The sequence below is a fragment of the Mixophyes fleayi genome, chromosome 1 (genome assembly GCF_038048845.1).
Source record: "Mixophyes fleayi isolate aMixFle1 chromosome 1, aMixFle1.hap1, whole genome shotgun sequence".
NCBI classification, from domain to species: domain Eukaryota; kingdom Metazoa; phylum Chordata; class Amphibia; order Anura; family Limnodynastidae; genus Mixophyes; species Mixophyes fleayi.
In genome coordinates, this window is record NC_134402.1 from 161,342,299 (window position 1) to 161,369,398 (window position 27,100).

General features: G+C 39.0%; 1 protein-coding gene across 3 annotated transcripts; it reads left to right on the forward strand.

The window, feature by feature from the left end:
* The first annotated feature begins 229 nt into the window (after positions 1-229).
* Positions 230-26,860, forward strand: LOC142106576 (C-X-C motif chemokine 10-like). 3 transcript variants are annotated; one of them, XM_075189582.1, is made up of 4 exons: positions 230-800; positions 25,303-25,426; positions 25,839-25,922; positions 26,427-26,860. In XM_075189582.1, exons 1-4 carry the CDS (start codon positions 740-742, stop codon positions 26,461-26,463), a joined length of 306 nt encoding a protein of 101 aa, XP_075045683.1. In that variant the 5' UTR covers positions 230-739; the 3' UTR covers positions 26,464-26,860. The 3 variants fall into 3 exon arrangements, with proteins under 3 accessions (XP_075045683.1, XP_075045665.1, XP_075045673.1); XM_075189564.1 differs by lacking the exons at positions 25,303-25,426; positions 25,839-25,922; positions 26,427-26,860 and adding exons at positions 886-1,009; positions 1,669-1,752; positions 2,536-2,772 and having other exon boundaries at positions 236-800; XM_075189572.1 differs by lacking the exon at positions 230-800 and adding an exon at positions 25,115-25,210.
* Positions 26,861-27,100: the final 240 nt, after the last annotated feature.

The window sequence follows — 27,100 nt, forward strand, 5'->3', positions numbered from 1 at the left end:
GTTTGCAATTTTTTACATTGCAACTGGCATATACATTTCTGGGAAATTTCCTTTTTGATAACAATAAGTAAATATAACACTGAAACCGGATTTATTGAATAAAAAAAGAAGAAGACTGTTATGATCTGCCTTGTTTCTCTGTGTGCATATTACCCTGCAGTACCTGTGATCCTCCAGAGGTGCTGCTGTTAGGCCAGGTTAGCAAGTGGTTCACGCCCTCATCTTACCAAACGCAGAAGGATTAACAAATTATGTCTTTACTGTGCTAGTAAAGTGCATTTTTTACAAGACTGTCCATTCCACAGACCATGACAGCCTATGGAACTGTCTTCTGTTACTGCAAATTGGCTTCAGCTAAGTTATTTGCTGTGTTTCATTATTGTTTACCTATTTGGCAATATCTGGAAGCCATTGTTTCATTCAGCCTGAACTAGTTTCTGTTTATTTGCTTTCCCTGGACTATGCTTTTGCTGCATTAAACAGTTTAAACGTTTTATATCAAGTGTCTGGCTCCATGGCTGTAAGTAAGGAATTTGTTTTGAACAGAACCATAACAGAGACTTCACTTGTTCTTTCACTTCTGGAAATTCATAAAGGAAATTGAGGCTATTAGTGGGTCCTACTGGTTAAATATGTGATGAGGTAATCGGTACAAATGTATATAAGCTGTCACATATTGCTACAGACAACTGTCTACACTAGCTCATAGTCAGGGAAGATCTCTGCTCCAGCTGTCATCATGGACTCCAAGTGTGTTGTCATCATTTGCTTTCTCTTGTTCTCTGCTACTCTTATACAAGGTACAGTCATGTAAAGATGGGGTATCTTTTGTATCTACCTTTGTTACTTTCTTCGTAATACTTCATTGTTTTTATTTCTAATCAGGGTTTGCTGCACCTCAAGGGAACCGGTGTATGTGCATAAAACTTGCCAATAGGCTTGATTTGGAGAAACTGGAAAAGTTGGAGATTTTCCAAAAAAGCTCTGCATGTGAAAACACTGAATATATGTAAGTAGCTAGAATGTGGTCCTTAAATGTTTATTGCTATTGGAGTGTCAGATCACATAAATACCCATAGTCATATCTATCAATATGAAAAGGTTGTTACTGAAAAATAATACACAATAACTTTCAGTTAGTTAAGGGAAAAACATACCAAGGTATGAGGATCATCACATAAAAGCAATTCGTTAATGTAGATTTGTTGCTTCTAAATCTGTCATGACAAAAATATTACATGATATTATGTGGTAAGTGTAGCTCTCCAAATTCTATGGTACAATTGTATTGCAAATGTGATACTAAAGGTAAATACAGAGGATTAATATAACAACAAGCATTAAGAGTGATAACATTTCTGACAAGCAGACTATCATCTGTGTCAGTGATGTATACAGTATAATTACTGTTTTTGAAGAATCATCCCTATAGGTTGATAAGTTAAATAAAACATAATAAACAACCACAAACAGTCAACTGACAGTCTACTGTCTTACAATGTTCTAAGATGCTGTTTAAGATGTTTTTGACAAGAACATTGCACAGGCAATAACACAAATTCCAGGTATATGAAACATGGAAACGTCGGACTTTAATAAGTGTAATGTGTTATGATGTATTGTATTAGTAATTATGCTAATAGTCTTTTTGATGTCATTGTTTCACAGTGCTACTTTGAAAGGCTCAAATCTTAAAAGATGTGTTAGACCTGACTTAAAAGAAGTAAAGGCACTACTGAGTGGAAAAAATCAGTAGGTATTACTTTCTGTGTTGAAAAATATTTTTTCCCCAGTGTCATCTTGCAACTTTTCCAAGAACTGAATGGGTGGTGCCTACAAATCGTGTGTACATTTGCTGTACAAAATTCTATATACTTTAGAAAAAATATGAAATGATAATTTGAGATTTTTTTAAATTGCATATTAAAAAAAGGCACTTCTGATGTATATACATAGCAACAGTGACCGCTGGGACTCCAGGCTTTGAAAGAGTCCACTCGCATACTTCTGTTACAAATAGTGTCCCAAATGGAGGAATCGAGTACAAGGGAGGCTTAGCTGGGTGATTATACACAGTCAGTATGTACGAAGGCACGTAATTTAGGTTACGTATTTATTTATTGTTAGTAAATTTAACTAGGGCTGTCATTTTCTTCTGAATGCATTTTTTTCTTTTGGGAGTTAACAGCTGCTTGTCAATTATATTTGTTGATCACCTATATAGGGCTTTTTCTGTTTTTTTTATGTTGTCTGACATATTTGTACATCAACCTTTCTGTCCTCTACAAGTCACAATGGCCATGAGTCTGAAAGTGGTGGGTCATACTCTATAAGACTACAGAAAATAAATATTACTTAATTGCTGTATATTTTTTCTGTTTTGTATATTTTTAATACACCAAGAAAAAGATCCATATTCCATGTGTTTATTTAATGTGACATGCATCATTATAAAGTGTATATTTGTTAAAATATATAATATGTGATGCTTGAATAAGTATTAATGTCACATGACCCATATTTTAATTCCTCCAGGCACCTCAAACATATTCCAGTGGTCTGGCACCAATGAATGTAAGGATGAATGACAGGAAACCAAACAGATAACCTTTATAGTTAAATGCTGAACTATCTGATTCTGTACACATGAAAATGGTACACTGTAGTGACACAAGCAGCTGTAATATGTAAAGCGATATTGTTTGTGTCTTTATTTTTTACTAATGCATGCAAAGATCTGTATAAAATATAAAAAGATTAATTTGTATCTTATATGTCTGAGTCTCTCTTCTTTTATTCTTTATTCTTTAAAATGTTTAATAACTAATCGTGTAAGAAAAAAAATATGCAGTTATTCTGAAAAGTATGTATATGAAGCCTCAGAATATATTGTCATTGTGCTGCTCTTAACCTTAAATAATTAATAGGTCTAGCTAATTTTAAGTTGTAATACTTTTAGCACATTTTATTTAGACAGCATGGAAAAATATTACAACAAAGTCCAAACTAGCATCATTTATGTTGCTTAAATTAATCATAAGTGTGAGAGGACATCTGGAATTTTATTTATTGCATACCATCTCTGTTTGAATGTTTTAATTATATTAATTGAGATTTGCTTACAAATGCATTCTCTTGTAAAAGTGCAACTGTAAGGTGCAAAATGTTATCTCAGAGGTCATGGTTAAGTTCTGTTGTAACCATTGTAGGTGGAAAAATCTAATTTTTGTATGTGGTCGCCTACATAAGTGCACTCATGTGCCTAGCCCACCCTCGGCACAGAAAACTCCCAATCCACCCAGCGCCTCCCATCCAAGTACACTATTTTGCACCTCCACAGATGATGCCATCTTGGCCTACAAAGTTATACGGTTATTTGCACCAATATAGGTGTTGGGTGACAAAAAACTTCATGTGTACTTCATTTTTGCACTTTTGTAAAGTAATCTAAGGGGGGAATTAAACTGACCGTGAAACTGTAAAAAGTAACACAGCCTGCACACGATTACCGATACTACAGTAATATTGCGCATAATTACTCTTAATATGGTAATTTCAACGCTTGCTTTTTGCTGAGTTAAAATTACCGTATTAACAGTAGTAGGTTTTACGTGGTACTATTTTGGGGGTTATTGAATTAAGGATATACTTTCCACTATTCAATCTCTTAACCCCTTTTCACACAGTTTGCACAATTGAATGAAATTGTATCCCAAAACAGCTCAAACACTCTAAAGCTGCCAATGGGTGTCCTTGGCAAACATCAGCACATTTACAGCACACTTACAATATAGCACAATGCTATCCAACACTCAAAGGGTTAACACAGTCAAACAAAATTTATTCTCTATTTGAATTTATTTAGAGCATCAAGGTCGTAATTTATAAAAGATTTTGCTTTAATATAGAAAGTACTAAGCTAATTCATACCAATGACTATAAAAATGGCACACTTCTAAACATGCTAATAGTTACACAATATAAAGGATAAAGAACTAAAGTCCTCTGTATTACTGATAATTCTGGACAGTTTTCTGGTTATGGGGAAGGAGAAGTTTAATTATATATTCATTATCAGAAACAAATATTGGGACCCTTAGCAAAATTTGTGAGTTATGCCCAGCGATGGCTCTGATCTCCTCACGCATGGTGTAGTACCGTCTGACCTTTCAGTTTCACTGAACATGCATATCAAGGTCCCCTCCAATCGACCCCATAGCAGCTACACTGGTTATAATTGTGTCCATGCTCAAGAGTTTAGCAAAGTATGTTTCCTAGAACCTAGACTGTATAAATCTTCTTTTGGAGTCAAAGTACAAATATTATTTGGAGCAATGAGATATTAGAGCCTATGTACTTCCCCAATGCAAATACTTATGACACACATCAAAGTATAAATTAAAATCAAAATAAATGAAGAAACTAGAGTGAGTACAATAAAATAAATAAATAAATAAAAATTATCAATTAAATAAGCTCTAAGAACCAAAGTAGTGAGAAGTATATAAAATAAGAAAAAACAATATAAGGGTAATTAAATTTTAATGAGAGAAATCATATAAATTAGTGCAGTTCAAGGATTGTGATAGTTCAGTGCAGATGGCGTGGGAACTACCGGTACTAGCAATCTTGTGGTGTCTAATCGGCTTGAAGTATATCCTTAATCTGGTTGGTGGATAGTTTTTCGTGGTTGATGCCCCTAAGTGCATATAAATGAAGGAAAGCCTGTTTTTGAATACATGGTTATTTAACAATAAAAAAAATGCAAATACAATCTATTTTTGGGTGTGCACTGTGTCACAACACTACTTTTCAGGCTTTAGAACAGAGAGTAGGGTGAAGAGTCTGCCTTCCTTTGCTCTTGAAAGCTGTCCCGCTCGCTATAGGTGTTGAGGTCTGATGTTTCAGTATGGAGGCCTTATAGGTCAAAATATTTTCCCTGTGTCGAATCTATATCAGATTGTTCACCTGTAAGTGTCAGATTATCAGTTATGAGCTCATCAGCTGGAGAGAATTAAATACACTGCATGGTTTGAGTGTACAAAAAACTCTGCTTTATTAGTTACAAGTTCCTATCTATATAGCAAAAATCACGTATTGCAGAAAACTACGCCCCAAAAGGTTTTAACCACTCATGTTCCCTTCACACAGATGTTAGTATATTCTCTCATTATCCACACTAGAACTCCCCAGGAGGGGGGCTGGCTTATCTCCTGTCTGGTATGTTCAAGTTTATAAGCTTAGCCTTGCAAATAATGAATTACTCCTACAAAACAGGTGCATCTAATTGAATTTAAGCTATAACAGAACAAAATGGCTATAAGGCAACAAGATGCCGTCCGCTTAGTAAAATCACATTTCTCATTTCCCATCTTTTTATTCATTATTTGCCCTAACACTTCCTATCAGAGATCACATTCTTGCTGTCGCTTTTAATGGGTACTTATATGCATACATCCTTCTAACAGAACATATGAATAGGATTGCCTAAAACTGGATACATAGAACAACCCATCCCCCATCAATAACAAGTCCATGATCCCTCTTCTAGCTGATAGATGGTCAATGAGTCGACAACCGTCTTGCACCCGACACATGTCCTGATGTCAGATCTTCACATATATCAGTGAACATGAGAGACTCTGGGGCCTCTTGTGCTTCCTTTTTTTCTTTTAACTATGGATTTTTTTAGCGAAGGAAAAAAGAAAAGGAAGGGAGAAAATACACAGTGCGCTCGGCAAGTGTTATATGTCACTTATTTCACAATAGAAGGGATTGTCCATTGTGCTGTATATCTTCATAAGGATAAACTTCAGTAATGAGCATGTGGATTCCAATGAAAAGGTACTTGGTTTCTGCACTGATCACAACTGGCAGTAGTACTGAGAGTTCCACAAGGTTCACACTCATTAGATGGGGTGTACAGTACAGCGGTTAAGACAGATGTGGTAACTTTAATTTTTCTGGAAGAGAAACACTTAGCTTTAATACACTTGCTAATAAGCCACATCAGTTTTAATAGTATATATATTATAATAAGGATTAGTAACAGTCCTTGAAGTACAACATGTATAAAACCTGATAACCATCCTCCTATACCCTTGAACCAATCGGCCAGGTACAGCCATGAAAACTATCCTTCTAGATAAGCCACTATCTCCAGTGTACTCCTTTAAAAATTTATATTTCATGTCTTAATTTTTTGTAAGTGTTCATCAAACATTTTCTCTGGATCATCTGCGTCACTAGTTAAAAAGGTGCAACCCTGGGCTTCAATTTACATATTTAGGGTCAGACAGTACCCTCCAGACTAAGCTGTCAGGTAGTCCAATATTAACCTATTGTCTTGTGTAAATGTAATAATGTGTTGGGCCACAATACACACAAAAACTTTTCTGTATTGGGTGTAAACCCTTACAGTCATGGGTTGATCTTTTCTTATTTGGTTGGGTTAAACTTTCATATTAGAATTTTTCTCATTATGTATAATGATCTCTACATTACTATTGGCATGAGTCTGGTTCTTCCAGACCTAGCTTTCCTTTCTAGACTAGTACACATCTACAGCCTACAGCAAAGGAACATAATGTGCAATCAATATTCCTCCTGTTAATATCAATGAACACCACTCTCTGGTCTCACTGGACATTTAAAAAACTTGTAAAATACATTTTAGTCAGACTCCCCTTGTCTGAAGATCTTGCAGTGGGATGCGTGTATTCAGGTGTCATTTCCCTGTACTTCCACTACCATGGGAGTCGTCAATAAGACCTGGGAAGGACTCTCATATCTGGGTTCAAGACTCTTCCTGACGTGCTTTTTCACGACCACCCAGTCCCCTGGTTGCAGTTTATGGGTACCTGCATCAAAATTAGTGCCTGGAATGGAAGAAATCACTTGACCATGTATTTCAGTTAGTTGTTTCTATAATAAAGCAACATAGTTCAACAAATCACCATGTACATGCTGTAGTTGCTATGGAAAGTAACAGCCTGTTCTGTGTGCTGTGCCAAACAGTATCTGATTTGGTGCTAAACCAGTGTCTTTCCTAGGAGTGTTTCTTACTCAGTGCAGGTAAACATGAGATCCATGGCAGGCCTGTTTCAGCCATTATTTTCTGCATTTTTAATTGCAGAGTACCATTAAGGTGCTCCACACATCCCAAACTTTGGGGTCTGTGAGGGGTGTGAAGGGCAGATATGATTCCCATGTCTTTTAACAGTTCCTTGAATCCTTGCCCCGTAAAGTGTGTCCCTCTGTCACTTTCATTGACCTCTGGTACCCCATATCTGCAGATTACCTCACTCGTAAATTTCATGGCTACTGCTTTAGCATTTGCTTTTCTATACAGCCATGTCTCCAGCCAGTGACTAAAGAAGTCGACACAGACTAGCACATTCTCAAAGCCCGAGCATTTGTTAAGTTTTATAAAGTCTATCTGTATCCTCTTATAGGGATATTATGTCTGGGGTGTGGTTTTCCATAGGACAGACTTGCCCGGGTTTTTCTATGCACAGATTTAGGGATCCTGCCACTAATGACTGTGCTGCTTGGACAAACCCTGCTGCTATCCATAACCTGCTAGTGAGTACAACCATAGCATCTTTCCCCAGATGCACTTTCTCGTGTGCTATATTGGCCATAATCATGCGCAATTACAAACGCATAACTTGAATCAGTGTAAATATTTACTCTTTGTCCTTTTGCATATATGCATGCAAGTGTCAGGGCCTTTAATTCAGCTTCTTGTGCTGACATGTGACTCAGTAGATTCTGTTGAATCACTCTTTCTGTGTGTGTGATTACAGCACACCCTGTATAAGAAACACCATCTATGTGGTAGCGTAACATGTCTGCATTTGGTAGCAGTGTATCTATGTCAGATAAAACCAAAGATCCTTGTCTCATTAGTTCTACACAATAATATTCAGAAAAATTTTGTGTTTGCATTTTTTTCTTCCTGTTCAAGCTGGGATGGGAATCCCCCAAATCCCTAGGGGAACCACAATATATACAGGTACTTCTCCCATCTTTTGAAACTTGCTGCAATAAGGCAGCAGGATTCAACATTGTGCACCACTTAAGTGTAACGCTACAGGGAGTTAGCAGTGCTACTTAGTTTGGCTGCTGAGAAGTGTTTTGTTTGTGCTTGATTTAAAATTTCTGTTACCGCATGTGGCACCATTAGGGTTACTGGGTGCCCTAGCACAATATCTGTACTTTTTCCAAACACTATGGCCGCTGCAGCCATTGCTCATATGACTGGGTCTAATTGTGCAGAGTAGTATGCAAGTGACCTTAGCTTGCGACCATGTATTTGTGTCAGTACTCCTTGTGCATGTGCACTTACTTTATAACAAAGTAATGTGAAAAGCTTGTCATAATCTGGCAAAGTTAGTGCTGGTGCTGAAGTTACTTCAACTTAAAATTAGTAAAAATTTGGCTCTGCTCAGAGGAGAGTATAAATGGCTTATTATTATCCAGAAGTGCTATTGCAGGAGCACAGATAATAGCTCTTAAAGTCTTAAGGCTTTTTCATTTATGTACAACATTGAATTCCCATCAATGCATTACCATACCCATGATACAAAGAGGTATTTACAGTATATGATGATTATAGCACAGTAAATAAGGGCAGTGAATGTCCTTACAACACTGATTGACTCAAAACTAGTATGAGGATAAAAGAATAAAAACCTTTGTTATCCACCATAATTTCACATTACATTGCATTACTTTCTTTCAAACCATCTGATAAAAAATTTGGTTAAAAAAAACCCAAAAATAAACTTAAACACTATTATATATTCAACTTCAATGTTAGTCCATTTCTCCTTTTCTCTTTAAAAACATCTTCTCACCTACTTTGACATACAGAAAAACCACCTAGTTCATGCATTTGCTATGCGAATAGCCCATAAACTCTAATATCTCTTTCCAAAACAAGGTAATCATTACTCAGCAGAGTCTATGTTCTTTAAATCCTTCATTAGTTTATACTTATGTTTGTTGTGGCTGTAGACCAAAATATATTTCATTGGAAGCTGGATCAATGCAATCTGGATTGAAAGGGTGCTTTGTAGCTGGAGAGCTTCTGTGAAGAAAAAAAACTTTTGCATAGAGATTAACATTTATTCACTAGGAATTACAATAACTGTTATTAATTCACATTGAACAGCTGCTAATACGACACTTGTTTAAAAGTTTCTCTTTGTAGCTTAACTGTGACGCTATGCGTTCCATGCAATGAAAAACTGATTTCCTCAAAGAGGCAGTCCCTAATCTCACAAACAGGGAATGTCAAAGTGACGAGACCTGGGCGAGTGTTCAAAGCCACTCCTTTCTCATCATCTCTTTGTAAACCAAATATTCACACATATTTCCAGATTCTGTGATTTCCATGTTTAAAGTACAAATATATATTCACAATTCTCGCTCACGACGACATTTTATCTCGTAACATTTCTTTATGGGCATAACAAACCCTCCTGATTTCTGAAAACATTTATCAGCGCCATTTTACACAGTTAAAAAACAGCTTGTAATATCTCTCCATGTAAAACTCACTGCCACAATTCTCAACTTCAGAAACAAAATTACTTTGTTTAAATACAGAAAACGGCTTGTTGGACCCCAGCCAACTTTGTTCTGACACCAGTAATAATAGTAATAATGTACATTATTTACAGTCTTGTGACGGACCAAAGATTTTAAAACTTCTTTTGTATCTCTTCAAAAGCATTACATTTACAACTGTACAGCTTTTTCAACCTTGAAACATGTCTCTTGTAAAACGGTCAAGACAGACAAACACGGATCTCCCTCACACACAGTAAGACGGAGATAAAACTCACATACAGAGAAAGAAAAATTAACTGCTATCTTCCAGCCTACTGCTGTGGAACTACAAGTCCCAGTATTAGACTAAATACACATTAGCTTCAACATGCTACTATCAATCAGCACTTCGGACATATTTTTTCTCTTGAAATATTGAAGCAATGTTACATACATTGTCAGATAACAAAAAACAGCGTGCTTCTTATCTCAACACACTGAAAACTTTTACACAGAATAAGGGAGGGGCACAACTCACTCTTCAGCTTCGCAGCATCAAACACACATTTTTAGTACACAACCTACTTGATTCATTGTTTTAGTCATTATATCATTTAGCTTTCTAGATCTCTTAACTTTCCTTTGCCACCTCAAACTTTCTCTTGGGGTTTGGGCTCAATACCCCTTTGTTCTTGTCACATTACCACTTGCAACACCCTTGTTTCTTCATTAACACATATCAATTCCTTCTTTGACTATCCCCGCTTTCTTGATAAATTACTTGCAGACCTTCTACTCCCCGCACATCCTAGAAATCTGCGCATCATTTCTATGGGGGGGCGGGGGGGGGGGGGTTGCTGTCATCTATCTGCTTACTGTCTATATTCCCCTATATTGACAGTACTTTTGAGTCCCAATAGAGACTCTGGTCTAGTTTCTGTGGGTTGTCCCAATAGTGGACGTCCTGTTCTGTGGACTCCTAACAGTGAATGTCCGGGTCCGTGGGCTCCGTACACTAGATTCCCCTGTTGGGCTCCATACACTGGATGCCCCTTTTTGGACTCCTTATACTGGATGTCCGGTTCTGTGGGCTCTGTGCACTAGATCCCCTTTTGGACTCCTTACAGTGGATGTCCCTTTTGGACTTTTTTACACTGGTTGTCCGTTCAGAATAGCCTGACAGCATCTGGGATGAAGGTCTGAAAACTCTTTCTAAACTTCTTGACAAAGTTCTGGGGATGGTGTATCACACATGCACTCAAAATTCACTCATCTTTCAGGAATCTAATTACCAATACAATTACAATACACAAATTGTAGGTAACTGTATAATTCTGAGACTTACAGATCTGCGTGCCTGATACCTTAGACAGACATGAGATAGCTCTAATCATAGGAGCCTGACGAGTAGAAAACTACTCACCCGGGTTGTAGTCAGGGTCCTGTGTCCAGGGCGACCTCCAGTTCTGTCTGTCCTTGGCTCAGGTCAGCAGTCTCAGTGGTACCTCCAATGCTGTCGAATCTATATCAGATTGTTCACCTGTAAGTGTCAGATTATCAGTTATGAGCTCATGAGCTGGAGAAAATTAAATACACTGCATGGTTTGAGTGTACAAAAAAACTCTGCTTTATTAGTTACAAGTTCCTATCTATATAGCAAAAATCACGTATTGCAGAAAACTACGCCCCAAAAGGTTTTAACCACTCATGTTCCCTTCACACAGATGTTAGTATATTCTCTCATTATCCACACTAGAACTCCCCAGGAGGGGGGCTGGCTTATCTCCTGTCTGGTATGTTCAAGGTTATAAGCTTAGCCTTGCAAATAATGAATTACTCCTACAAAACAGGTGCATCTAATTGAATTTAAGCTATAACAGAACAAAATGGCTATAAGGCAACAAGATGGCGTCCGCTTAGCAAAATCACATTTCTCACCTGCGGAAAACCCTGTGTACAAATTAGGACCATTATACTTTTCCCCTTCTTGCCAACTTCCTAAAGGAATTCTAGCATAAAAAAATGGTTGTGAGATGAAAAGACTATACATTAGAGGTGGATTTATTTGTAGCTTTATAGTATGTGGGATAGTACTAGTGACAGATTAGACTAGTAATCTTTTGGTAGTCACTAAAATATAGAGTTATCTAGATTCTTGTTAATATTCATATAGGAATTAGTAGTAGTAGTAACAGAGGAGCGGAGTCTAATGAACCCCCAGTTTTCAACAGGGACCTCCACAATAGGGTTTGGGCTTTCAACGCCAGACGGTCCATGGCACTCTGCTCTGCCTTCAGATATAATAAACTGGTAACAGAACAGGGTGAGTCAACAGCAATCAGGAACATAAGCAGTACCAAATAACAGGCAGCAGAAGCCAAGAATGGTTGGGGACAGCAATCAGCCACAAGATGCACAGGAACACTGGTGTACAGTTATTGAGCCTAATACTCTGGAACAGAACTGTGCACTGAGCAGATTGAATTAGGAGGGATTTTGATGTCAGCAGTCACATGACAACAAGCACCAAAATCTTACAGGGTCATGTTCCCCTTACTGTACATAGGGAAGCAGTGGGGCAGGATCTGACATCAAGAGTGGAAAGTAGACCCGAAGGATCACAGGACACCATATCCAGTAAGTGGCAGCCAAACTCTGGATCCTGCGTGTGACAATATATTCACAAAGATAAAGTGAAGGTGAACCTAATACTATAGTTGTATAGTGAATGTTATTGGCAGCATAGGCTCGCTGGGACTTGCAGTTCCACAAAGTAAAATGGTGTTTACACATACATTAACCCTTGTATTACCCCACACCCACTGCCAGGGGCGGATTGGCCATACAACCTATCGGGACTTTTCCCCGTAGGACGCTGGCCTCAGGAGGCCGCCAAATGTATTTTTTAAAACAAATAAAAAAAATTGTGAGTCCCTTCCTTCCCCCCCGGAACGGGTGGTAGCAGAGGGGGTCAGTATGGTAGTGGGTGGCTGGCCCCTCCTTCGGGACCAGCCACCTTCCTTAATGTGGCAGTGGAGCGGATCCCTGTGTCTGGCTGCTTCCTATTATTAGAGCTATAGACAGGAGTCACATGCAGGGGCAGGCTGGGCTGGGGGGCATCTGCCTCCCAGGCCGGTCCAATAGAGGGTCATTTTGGGCTGGGTCAATGGGACATCAAAATGTTGTGTGTATATATATATATATATATATATATATATATATATTGTGCGAGCGGGGTTCTTAATATTAAGTGCAAGGGATGGAAGGGAGGGGGTTTCTTAATATTAAAATGCGAGGGATGGGAGTGAGGGTTCTTAATATTAAGTGCGAGGGATGGAAGGGAGGGGGTCTCTTAATATTATGTGCAAGGGATGGAAGGGAGGGGGGTTCTTAATATTATGTGCGAGGGATGGAAGGGAGGGGGATTCTTAAAATAGAGTGTGAGGGGGGGGCTCTTAATATAATGTTTGTGGGAGGCAGGCTATTAAATTAATGGTGGTGTTTAGGTGGAGGCTAATTATTAATGGATAATATTTTATTTGTGGGGTGATGTTGGGGCAATTTATTTTATTGGTGGGGCCTATTAATTTAAGATGGGGTAGCTTGGGATCTATTAATTGAATGTGGGTGCTGAGAGGATGGCTATTTAGTAAATGTATATGCTATTGATTTAATGCCGGTCATGGTTGCAGTTTTCTAAATTTCATGTACCTATTTTTTTTCCAAATAGGGTCTCCAACATTCCATGATCCAGAAAAGCAGCAACTGAGCTAAAGACAACAGCAGCCACAGGAAGTGAAAGTGACAAGAACAGGACACACGTATACAGGTACATACACTAGGCACACATACTCTGGGCATATGAGCAGACACATTGGGTGCACACACAAACAGGGCCATGCCTACCATTTGTTTGGCCCTGCCCACATGAGGCCACTTTCAGACTTTTTCCAGGGCCACTTTAAGTTCCCAATCCGCCCTGCCCACTGCACAATGGTGTGGGAAGAGCAAGCACTAGGGCCCTCACAGCTTTTGAGGTTGGCTTGTCATTATGGCAAGTGGACCCCCTGCTGCAGGTTCCCCCATTATAGTGCCAACAACCCCATCTGGTTTGCCTAATGTTGGTTTTTGGAAAGTCGGGAGGACCCCACACTCCCCCGATTTTGTGGTAACCATCAATAGGCTGGCAGGACTAGGGTTGACAAAATTAGGAGGAGCAGAAGTCTATTTTTTATACTATATAAAGCTGGCGGGTTGGGCAGCTATAATGCTGCCCAACCCGCTGTCTCACCTTAGACTAGCCCCAGAGCTGGAGCAAGAGATACAGATGAAAATCAGGTTACTCTGATGGACGTAGTGCTTGCGTGTGCTTGAGTTTGGCACGCCTGCACTGTACATTGACTACGGCTGAACGCCCCTTCCCTGTCCAGGTTACTCCCCAATGTAGCAGGCAGTAGAAAGTGTCCTTTGTCCTCATCAGCGCATGGAACAGGCCTGCATTCACGGGCATATCTGTAGGTTCTAGGAATGATTTTGCGCACGATACGCTCAAAATCAGCAGATTACGTGCCTTGATGAGTCAGATCCAGAATAAACACCCTAATGTGACTGAAATTAATTAATTCAATAAATGAATTAAAATATGCACCAAATTTAAAAATAATAAAACAAATAATAAATCACAATTTTCAGAATAATTTTCACATACAAAATCAATAACATAAAAATTAATAAAATAATAAGATTAAAACTAAATATCTAAGTGAAAAATGCAAATTAAATTAGACGATGGTTTAGGAATATTTTTCAGATTATTTTCCCGAGAGCGGAGGAAGTGGAAAATTATAATAACCTTGTCATTTGTATTTAACCCATACTCAACCTGATTTTTTTGGAGAAGGTGTATTAGTAGTATACAAGGTGTACATATTGATGTGAAACATACAAAACATTTGATAAGAAAAGCAGGTTTTATAGCTAAATATAATTTATTGACAATTACATTGTGAGGTAAAACTAATGAATATAATTTACTTGTAGTTATCATGACAAGTGCAATCTTGGCTGCAGTATAACCAATGCAGTACCAGCCACTTTGTACTGTACGCAACAGTCTTTTTTTTTTCAGTACTGAAAGAAGCCTATTGTTTACTCACATTTTAGTTATTCATGATTTTATGGTGCAGGGCAAACATACCTCACACTTAGAGGTTGTGTATTTTACAAATACACCAAAATATTTTAAATGAAATACTGTAAATTAAGCATAGAAAATATGATGAGAACAAAAATGGAGTCTGTTCACAGTTTGAGTTTAACACCCTAGAAATATACAATTAGGGGCAGATTTAATTCCCCGCGTTGGTCTTTAGAACAACAGGGGTGTGCATCATTACCGTTAGTACAGTGATTTTACCACGGATTTTTGGTCGTGGCACACAGAATTACGTAGTAACTGTAACATACTTGCCAACCTTTGAAAAGTTAATTCTGGGAGATTCCGGGCAGGGGTCGTGGTTGGAGGGCGGGAGGGGTGGGGCGTGGTGAATCGCGTTATGTTGGCCTCGTCCCTGCGGAAAAAAAATTATGTTTTGTCACGGGGGCGGGTCCAAAATAACGCGATTCACCGCGAGTCGCGTCATTTTGACGAGTAAGTGGCAGTATGCGGGATACTTGCCTGCTCACCGGTAGTCCTGGAGACCTACCCGAATTTCGGGAGTCTCCCGGACATTCAGGGAGAGTATGAACTGTAACGATGCCCGGGATTTGAATCTGCCCCTTAAAATTGTTTTTAAATAAGACTACAAAGTGTAGGATGTGATTATGAAATCTTAATAGCTGTTTCAAAGTATGTTGTGTTGCATAAGCAAAAATAACATAAAGAAGTGAAACTGAAAGTATTGCTTCCTGGAAATTACACTTATAGGCTTAAAATATGCATTTCCAGTTGTACTGGCTATTATAGGAATGTGAAACTACTCCTGAACAAGAAATAATTGTTCTCTCAAGTACAACATGTATTTTTGGAAAACCACCACAGAAACTATATATCCAGCATGGAGGTCACACTCTAACGGGAAATTCCACAGCATGGAGTACTCCTGTCATAATGATACAATATAGTTTATTGATAAATGTAAAAATGTTTCAATGAACTGTATTGTATCATTGCCGTTAGACCCAATGGATTCAGCATGGGGCTATATTTTACTAGTTAGGGACTCGCATATTTTTTTCAGTCCCATGCTGAACAGGCCAGGGCTGTGTCTAATTAGGACACTGTGAGGACAGACGTCAACATTCCTGGAATTCCTAGAACCAGCTAATTATGCAGCGCCCACTGCAATTGTCTCAACCAGCCCAGATTAGGAGCACTGGTGCTTGGATCTCTTTCGGTGAAGGAGTGCACAACCGTTTTAAACAATTTTTTAACAATGCAAAGGTCCGTATCATGATCATCAGCCATGGTCTTTGCTCCAGGGGTAGAGCACTCGCAACAGATACACCTTATGATAGGCGTATTTGCATCTGTGTCCAGCTCTATGTATAGAACAATTATGTGAACATGCCTTTACTGTACTTTGCCTATGCTTGCATGCTCTTTCCCTCTTCTCCTCCAACTCAAAATGAGCCCTTAATTTCTAAATACAGGGTACACAAAGAAGGACTTGCTTTTTAAAATGTAGCTACCAGCTCACAAACAACTAATTATTATGCAAGACCTAAAATGGTGGTTTACAGCATTCTTATTATGAAGGAAAGCTATTATGTTGTACTGGGCAAAAAATCCTTTTAATGAGCTCACACGTCACTCAAAATGGTCTGCCCCCCCACGTAAAGTCCAAAGTTGCCTACTCTCCCAGAATGTCTGGGAGACTCCCAAGTTTATAAGAGTTTTCCTGGAATGTCTGGAGGGTGGTGCATTCTCTCGCATCCAGGCCCCTCCCCCCAATGCGTTAGGCAGCATTTGCAGCAGTTGGCAGCAGAGTTCAGGCCCCAGACTCGGCAGCAGGATCTGGTGATCAGAAATGTTGGCAAGTATGGTTATGTGCCTCCTCAATAATGCACCATAAGAAAGTATGGATTTTATAGACACACCAAATATTGTTAATTAGGTATTTAAATAATACAATGAAAGCAATAGGGGATTGTGGTCACCAATTAATTTTAACTCTCTGTTAGATCTATATTTAGTAGAGGATTAGCAGTACTTCTTAAATAAGACTGCAAATAGTGCTATGTTATGGTGGCGTAATAACTTTTTATCCACTGTAACAAAACGCCCCTTTCTTATGGCACTTTTGTCACCTTCTGTTGCAAGAATACCCAGTAGACATCAGCAACACGAAACTTCTTGTTTTCAATCAAACATATTTATTGTTGGCATCACAATAAATAACACTTCTGTCAGGATGACACCAACAAGCAATACCTTTACTTGCACCTCCTGATGACCCTAAACACTAACTAGACATAGCCCAGCTCACTACTGATTGGCCAACTAGTTCAGCGTCAGTCACCTCTGACAAGAGCACAACTCCAGTACATTACTGAACTTAAGCCCAGTGCTACACCTGTCTATAACTTGGTCTGCAGCCTTTTACCTGCAGACAGTTAGCACCATAGGTAATTCCACCATTAGAGGCCTGTGGAAAACCACTCCCATTGCCACACCACTTATACGAGTCTGTACTATTATATACGTAAGTACAATATATAGATTGTTAAACAATGCACCGCCACTGAAAACAATCCTCAACATGGTGAGAGCAATATGTTACATGTGGTTTATAACATATTATTAGAAATTCCATTTGTCTAATACAGATTTGTATCTGTATTAAAAAAAAAAAGAAGCTTCAATGTTTTATATAGTGAGATACTGTAGGTTAGACCAAATTTTTGAACTCTTGAATTGTGTAACACTAATAAAGAGAAAAACATACACTGATTGACATGTTATAGTATGATTAAAGACTAGCTCCAATTTGGAATTATTTTTACAAATAAAAAATATCTAAAAATAATTCATGATAAAAAAATAATAATTAGTTACATGCACACATTCTGCTTCAGAGATTGCTATGGCAATTATTTTAAATATTGAAGAACTTTGAATATGTGACTGCATCCAGCAACAAGGTTTAAACAACCTGTAAGAATAGCTTTCTGTAATGTGATTCAATGTGTTTCAATTTGATACCTTTTGTTGGGCCAACATCTTCCTGTTAACAACTGTTTCACTCAACTAATATCTCTCTGCAGTAGATCCAGGTCAGGCGCTGAATTAATCAGCTCTTTCAAGTGACCCTGCCCACACCATCTTCTAACCTGCTTTGTTGTGTAGCCATTGTTAACTGCAGAGCTCCAAGCATTGTGTGCATGACAGCAGGTGGTGAATAATGTATACTGAATGGCTAAGCATTTAACAAAAATGGAATTCTGTCTCACCCTCAGGGTGTCCTGCCAACTCATAACCACACCAGCAATGGACCTACATTACTTCCACCAGCCCACCATAAGTCTCTTTGGAGGCTGTCCCACACGTGTCTGACTCCATGACCATGGGATAATGAAGTTTAGTTGTAATTTTCACACTTATTTGCAACTCCTTCCCTTCATACTTCCCATAATGTGAGGTCTAGCCTCCAGCATTTTCTGGAATAGTTTCATGTCAAGTTATTCTCATGACTCTCTCTGGCTCAACTATTTAGCGGTTTTACGTGCGGTTCTCTCCCCTTTTCCGCTCCCAATCTTCCCCACCTTTTTTCTATTCCTGCTTGCTGTCACCATCTTGGCCTTGAAGCAACCACTTTTGGTAGTACCAGTCCCTCTGCCTCTCAGGGATAGGTGGTAGCATCTGTTCAATTGAGGTTGACTTCTCCATTCACTCCATAACCCCAGTGTATCTGAAGGGAAAAGGTTAGTCACAAAAGTCCTCTAACCTGCTCTAGGCTCTGTTTTGTGGTATGATTAAACAGGTGAATCCTCCATTTTTGGATGCCCTTTTCTGTCCTGGCTTGGATCCAGGGGGCGGAGTATAGTCCGCAATGTCAAGGTTTGATTGCCTGTTTGCCTCTCCAAACTTCTGAGTAGGAAAAATAAAAAGTCCATCCCAGTACAGATAGTATATTTCACTGTGTTTCCCCCAAAAAATATTAGTGAAGCAACTTAGCCACTGACTCTTCACAGAAGTACTCTTCACCTTGCTCCCCCTACACACTAGGCTCAGAGTGGCACCATGTCCTCCCAATCTCCCTGCTGTTTTTTGTAGTTCATGTCTACTTTTCAAAGGGCTCTAACATGAGAAGAGAAGGCGCTCTCTCTCTCTCTCTCTCTCTTACACACACACACAAACACACACACACTATTTTGTATTATTATTAATTCATCACAACTAGTATAGAAGCTCCACAAACATAATAAAAACATAATAAAAGTGCTATTCCATCTGGTGGTGACCTCCATTTTCACCATGTACAATGGCAATTCCTTTTTAAACTGAAGTATATGTAACTTGTTCCAACCCAGGATTTTTATTGTAGATATAAGTGAGAGCAGATTTTTTGCACCAAAAACAAAATTCTTTATACATCAAAAGCACTGTATGTTTGGTAAATGGGAAAGGATGTGTCAGCCCAGGGTTATTTACTGGTGAGAAAACGGAAAACTCTGTTTCTTCATCTTTATCAAAATGTATATAAAATGTATCTGGACCCTCTTCCTCTGCTTCCCCCTAAACATAATAGCTAGATGAATGGCTGCTATGACAGATAAAAAATAACAGTATAGCAGCTACATCATTTTTGCTTAAATTTTAGTCAATGAATCCTTTTACAGCCACTATTTTTTTTTACCACACTATTGTTTTATTTCAGCATATATATTTAATATTGTGTTAATTAGTAATGCAGCAAACAAATGTCACATGGTCATAATTAAAATCTATGTAGTGCTTTGCTTCATGTATTATGAATAAAAACAATACAAATACTTCCCCACCTTTTGAAGTTTTACTGAGTATTGCCTGGTAAGAAACTTATATACTTTATCAGTTGTTAGTTGAGAATGTCTATTAGTCATGAGTGGAGAAATGTCAAATGACATTTCTGATATATAAGCTTTATTTCTATACCTAGATTGCTATATTTTCAATTTTTTTTTAAGAAAATTCAATTTAAATTTGAGTCATCAGTCGGTCAGTCTCACGCACATCAGTCGGTCTCACGCACATCAGTCTGTCAGTAAATTACACACACATCAGTCAGTCGGTCTGTTACATCCACATTGCTGGATTTCTTCTCTCCCCCTGATCCCTTCCTGGTACCCCTGCATCATTTGCCCCTCATTTGCTAGTCCATCCTCTCCCCTTGTATCCTTCCTCTCCCTACTCCTTTAGTTTTTCACCATGTCTCCTTGCTTCCATCCAGTACCCATCCTCATCCCCTGCCTTCATCTCCATCCCAGATCCAGCCCATCTCCACATAGCCGCAACTGCGCCAATGTCATCAATATCTCTCTACTTCCCTCTCTACCATTCTCCTGTACTCTCTGGAATTCCAGATCCAACTGCAACTGCCTTCTAGCTATGACCTCTTCATTTCCAACTCTCTTAACCTTCTTGCCATCACAGAAACCTGGCTTTCTTGCACGGATATTGCTTCCCTACTGCTCTCTCTTATGGGAGCCTCTCTTTCATCCACTCTGTCAGATCTGATGACCGCCCAAAAAGTGCAGTGGACATCCTCCTATCCCCCAATTGTACCTCCCCTGAGCCCTCCCTATCATTCTCCTCCTTCGAAGTTCACTTTATCCATCTCTTCTATCCCATCGATCTCCGTGTCTCAGTCATCTACTGTCCGCCAGGTTTCACTTCCCAATTTCTTGATAATTTTGAGGCCTCATTTCCCCCACTATCTCTCCTTAGACCTCCCCTCCTTTATCCTAGGTGACTTTAACATCCCCATCCACAGCCGCACAGACTCAGCGTCCATCACATTTCTTGCCCTTTCTTCCTCCTTTGGCCTCTCACAATGGACCTCTTTGTCCCACCTACTGTCTCGGTCACTCCCTTGATCTTGTCTTCTCCCTTCAATGTGCTCTTTCTGACTTCTCCAACTCTCCCTTCCCACTCTCTAACCACCATCTCCTCATCTCCTGCACCCCTCCCCATGTCCAAATGTACCCTTTCTAGATGTAAGCCTGATGCCCTTGATCCTGCTAATTTTGCCTCTGCACTTAAAAATCTCCACACTCTTCTAACCACCCTGCCTGTCCCAACTAGACAGCCTCCATCTACAACCACACACTCACCACCGTTCTTGACTCGGCTGCCCCCACCTCTTCTGTCCACCTTCACCTGTCTAAAGCCTATCTTCAAATTTATTCGGTTCCTTCATCAATGAACACGTACCACTGAATGCCAGTGAAGGAAAATCTCATTCCTTGGCAGACTTCCTTCATTTCACGTTTAAACTCTCATCGTACAGTTGCACCATCTGACTCGCTAGTCTTTCATCCCTTCACAGTCCTCCATTCCCTGCCGCCTTTTTGGCACTTTCAACACATTCCTTAGCCCCTTCTCAAACCCTCCCATCCTTTCTTACTGCCACTTACTTTGCCTCCTTTTTCACTTACAAAATTGAGGAGCGAAATCTCTTTAATCTCCTCCTCCCATCACTCTTCTGCCACCCCTACCACTCCACCCATCTTCTCCTCCAGCCACCATCTCTTGTTCTCCTGACAAAGTCCATTCTCTTATATTATCCTATTCAGCCTTAACCTGCAACCTGGATCTCATTACCTCTCACCTCCTTCGCTCTCTCACTCCCTCTGCCTGCTCCCACCTTGCTCACCTCTTTAATCTGTCCCTCTCCACTGAAATCTTACCCTCATCCTTTAAACATGCTCTTGCCTTACCTATCTCCCTCACTCTCTAACTAACCTTTTCTCTTCTCCGTTTTTAATAGAGCTCCCTCTAAAATACTTGAGCACTATCACAATCCTTAACTTCTCCCCATTCCAGTATCGCTTGCATCCACTCTGACAGTGGGCACCCAATATTTTTGGGTTTCAGCAAGTCTCATGATCAAGTCAAAGGGTGGGTAATTCAGATCTGGGCTCTATTTAAACCTCACTCTACCACAGTAGCAGTGTCAGAGCAACAGGTTACTACCTCCTCACTCCCTGTGGATTTCCCTCTTGGATCTCTTGATCTCTGGTGATCTTCTTATGTATTGGAAATAAATGCTATTTTACTCCTTGTGTACCAGTTCTCGGCCTGCCTTCTGACCTTCCTTGGGCACTGATTCTGTACTGCTATTGTCCTCCTGTGTACCAGTTCCCAGTTCCTACCTGTTCCAGAAACTCTTCTAACTACTTCCAGCATTCGTACTCTTACCTCAGCTCTGTCGACATCTCTTCCACTTACTTATTATGCCTTGAGGCAGACCTGAAGGCTGCAATCTGCAAATTACCAGCAGTGAAGCCCATCCCACCTTGCAGTGGTTCTTCATCCCAACTGGGGGGAAGGGCTCGTTAGACTCTGCGCCTTTGGCCAGCCAGCACCAATCTTGACTAACACTCGGAATCCAAACCATCTTATAGTGATTGTTACAAGCGGCTTGTCTACAACCATCTCAGCAGTTACATCTCTGACAACTCCCTCCGTGATCCTCTCCAATCTAGCTCCCGCCCCCTCCATTCCACAGAAACTGCCTTGACCAAAGTCACCAATGATCTTTTCTCAGCCAGCTCTAGGGGCCACTTTCCCTGCCTATCCTCCTGGACATCTCTGTGGCCTTTGACACTGTAGATCACCCTCTCCTACTCCACTCCCTTAACATCACTGGGCATTCTAGCACTATCCTTTCGTGGTTCATCTCCTACCTCACCAACCGCTCCTTCTCAGTTTCTACCTCAGGTTCTTCCTCTCCTTCATCCATCCTTCCCACAGGAGACTCACTGTCCTCTGCTTTTCTTTGTACACCTCCACCATGGGTGAACCCATCAGTTCCAGTACCACCTCTATGCCGACGACACTGAACTCTAATTCTCATCTCCTGATCTCTCCCTTTTCCTCCTCTCTAGGTGTCCAGTTGCCTCTCCAGCATCTCCTCCTGGATGTCCTTACACTTTCTCAAACATAACATGGCCAAAACTGAACTCATTGTCTTACCTCAATCAAGAGTCTCTTCCACTCCCGACCTTTCTATCACTGTTGACATCACCACTATCTCCTCTGTTCCCCAGGCTCATTGCCTAGGAGTCATTTTTGACTCCTCCCTTTCCTTCACCCCTCAAATTCAATCTCTTGCCCAATCCTGTCGCTTACAGCTCTGCAACATCGCCCGTATCAGACTGTTCCTCTCCCCGGATGCCATCAAAACTCTTATCCACTCACTGATCATTTCTCATCTTAACTACTACAACCTTCTCCTTACTGGGTTCTCCCGCTCCCATTTCGCTCCTCTTTGATCTATACTTAATGCTGCAGCTAGATTTATCTTCCTGTCTCGCTGCTCCACATCTGCATCCCCCCTCTGCCAAACCTTACACTGGCTCCCCTTCCCCTACTGAATTCTTTGCAAACTCCTCACCCTCAGGATTTCTCCTGTGCTGCCCTCCACCACTGGAATTATTTCCCTCATTCTGTCAGACTATCCCCTAGCCTGCATAGCTTTATACGGCAATTGAAAACCCATCTGTTTAGAAATACCTACCTGTCCTCCACTTAACCATGTCACATGAAGTACACCTCACCCTCTTTTATCCTGCATCTATCCCCCTCTTACATTGAGTCACCCCCATATGTCAGTTGTTTATCTGCCCCTTGCCTTTTAGATTGTAAGTTCTAGTGAGCAGTGCCCTTTTCCCTCCTGTTCTCATTAACTATAACTTTTGCTCACCAGCTACACTGCGCACCTCCTCCTTGGGTTCTCTGCACTTTGACTCCATTCCTCCATTGTCTTTGCACTTCTTTTAATAGCTCTAAACCTGTTACGCCAGTTTCCGTAGTATAAATTGAACACATTTACGCTGTGCATGCACACAAATAGAATGAACGCATATGTGCCAATGCATACTAGCACATATCTGACACTTGCACCTTTTTGTGATTGAAGAAGTGGAATGGGGGGGGTGATGTACAACTGCAGACCGGGCACAGTAAGGGCATAGTCATGCAAATACAGCTCATACAAACCTGCAGAAACATTTATATATGCCTTTAAGAAGGTGTATCTATAGGACCTGTTGGATGGCAGGTGCAAATACACCCTGCTGATAAGGACTTGGAGTAAGGCAATCACATATGCTGCCAATGTAGAGCCATACACATCTCGAGATGTGTACTGCTCTGCATATGGCCCAAAATACGTTATTTGTGTTGTTTTTTAAGAGAACATTTACACCCATTTTGTGACCAACATATCATTAGTCCCTATATGTCTGCTTTTGATTTCAATTATACTGTTTATCTCAAAAGGCTGCTATTACTGTCGTATATGTGTTCATAACAATATACATATATATTATCTGAACACTATCTCATTAATTAGTCTTTCTACTTTGAACTTTGTATTCCACCTGCTCCAGTAATCACATATAGAACAAATCATTACATGAACTGAAGGAGATTCATATGCGTAATATACTGCATTTATAGCACATTAACATTTGTCAAAAGCCTATAAACAACATACCAATACCTACCTCTCTTCAAAGAGCACTATTTGTGGTTCTAATCTTTCTAACAAGATTTATATCTATGTATGGTGGATTATCTACCTAATGTGGGTCTAAACTTTCTGCTGTGATTTCTCAGTAATACAAGGGATCTTAGGGATTCACAACACAATCCCTGGCAATAATGAACAATGAAGACATAGAATAATAAACTAGCTTGCCATAACTAGTCTACTCTCATATATAATGTAGACTAATAATGTATCTATTTGTGTGATTAGGGAATTCTATATGACTAATATCTTCTATAGCAGATTAAGAATCACTGACTGCAGTCGTTTTTTCTTCTAATCCACATTTCTTTATTTTCTTTCACTCACACATAGGTTTTAATATTTCTTGCCTTAGGTAGGAGCAACTATTGTCTCCTTTTAATGAACTTTTATGATTTTAAAAGTATGCACTTTATTCTCTTTGTGTCTAAAGTCTCCATCAGACATAAATAACCAATCTGTTTCTTCTATTATTCTCGACTATCAAGTTGTTAAAAACTAAAATTTAAAGTATATATTGTATGTAAGGCGGCCTTTGTTTTTTCCATTACAACTATCATAAACAATTCTGGGAAATTTCCTTTATGTCACAGGAAAAAGTAAATATATCACTGAAACAGGAGTTTATTAAAAAAAATAAAAATAAAGAAGATTATTTAATTTATACTTTCAGTTCTTCTTATCTTCCCAAAGTGGAAATATTTAAAGGAAATTGAGGTTGATTAGTATATCCTACTCATGACTCATGAGATGACGTAATCCAGTACAAATGTATATAATATGTCTGGTATTACTCCACACAGTTGTCTGTACTAACTTATAGTCAGGGAAGATCTGTACTGCAGCTGTCATCATGGACTCCAAGTGTGTTGTCATCCTTTGCTTCCTCTTGCTTTCTGCTACTCTTATACAAGGTATAGTCATATAATGATGGATTATCTTGAGCATATTCCTTTGTTACTTTCTACATAAACACTCATCCTTCATTGTTTTCATTTGTAATCAGGGTTTGCTGTACCACGTGGGAACCGGTGTTTGTGCAAGAATTTGTCCAAAAGGCTAAATGTGATGGCAGTGGCAAAGTTGGAGATTTACCCAAGAAGCTCTTCATGTGAAAACATTGAATACATGTAAGTAGCCAGTCCATATGTTTATTGCTGTTGCAGTGCCTAAGGTGTGTCAGGTCATGAAACTACCCTATAGTCAAGTCTATCCATATGGAAAGACTGTTCTTGCGGAAATAAAACACAAAAACCTTTAGTCAGTGACGACAAAGCACACTAAGATATGAGGATTATCAGATAAAAGCAATTTGCTAAAATAGTTTACTTGCTTCTACATCTGTTATACTATTACATGTATGATAAGGCACAAAAGAAGCATTTACTATCTTATCTTCTAAGATAATTTTGACAAAATTTGCACAAGCAATAACACAAATTGAGGTATATGAAACATGGAAATTACAGACTATGTATTTTCTTATGTGTAATAAAGCTTACTAACTATGTTAATAGCCTTCTTGGTGTCATTGTTTCACAGTGCTACTCTGAAAGGCTCAAATCTTACAAAATGTGTTAGTCCTGACTTAAGAGAAGTAAAGGCTCTACTGGGTGGAAAAAATCGGTAAGTATTACTCTCTATGTTTAAAAACATTTTATTTCTGATTGTGTTAGAGACATCTTCGTGTAAATGTATCAAGCTGGGAGTTTCCACCATTTTTGAAAAGTAGAGATGTTGCCTATAGCAACCAATCAAATTCTAGCTGTCATTTTGCAGAATATACTAAATAAATGATAAGTAGATTCTGATTGGTTGCTATAGGCAACATCTCCATTTTTCAAACCCGCTAGAAACTCGCAGCTTGATACCTTTACTCCCTAGTCTTTTTGGCTTTTGACTGTGTCTCAAGCACTGAACAGCTTGAATGGGCTATGAAAAATAGTAAATGAAAAAATGTTTTGCCACAATGTTCTTATTTAATACTTCAAATCATTTTAAAGCATGTTTATTTAATATGGAATGCATAATTGTGAATGCATATGGTAAATAGTGTTTATTGGTTACAATGTCATATGAAATGCTTAAATATGTATCTACTTCACATGACCCATATTTTAATTCCTCTAGACACCTCAAACATATTCCAGTGATCCGTCACCAATGAATGAAAGGATGGGATAAAACTGACCAATGTGGCAGCCTTCATAGTCACATGCTCAACTTGCTATTACTATGAATAATGTTACAATGTTGTGGAACAGGCAGCTATAATGTTAAAATCTGTTTTGTTTTATATTTTTACAAATGTTCTGTGATGACCAATGCTCTCTATTTCTATTTTAAAATGTGCAATATTTATGTAAAATGTAACTGTATAATAAATCCTAATTTTATACCAGTACATGTAAATATATTTAAAATATGTAAATAACAGAACATATTTCTAACTTTAATTTTCCATTCATTAATTTTATATTTTTGTTGCAAAATATGGCAGAAATGTTTTAGATTATGGTGCAATCCTGCATTGTGATTGGCTGTATATCTTTCAATAAAAAAAATAATTTATATGTTATATGTCCTATTTGAATTTGTTTTGCTTTATTCTTTATTAACTTTTGTGAATTCTGACTATGAGAATCACTATAGAAATGTTTATCTGTCACAGGTTATTTGGAACAAAGCATAGCTCTGCAGATTTCAAAAGTGATTCTTAAAGATTAAACAAAAAAATAGTAATATAGAAACCAAAATGGGAACTCTTCTATTTGGGAAAAAAATATTATTGATGTTAAAAGATG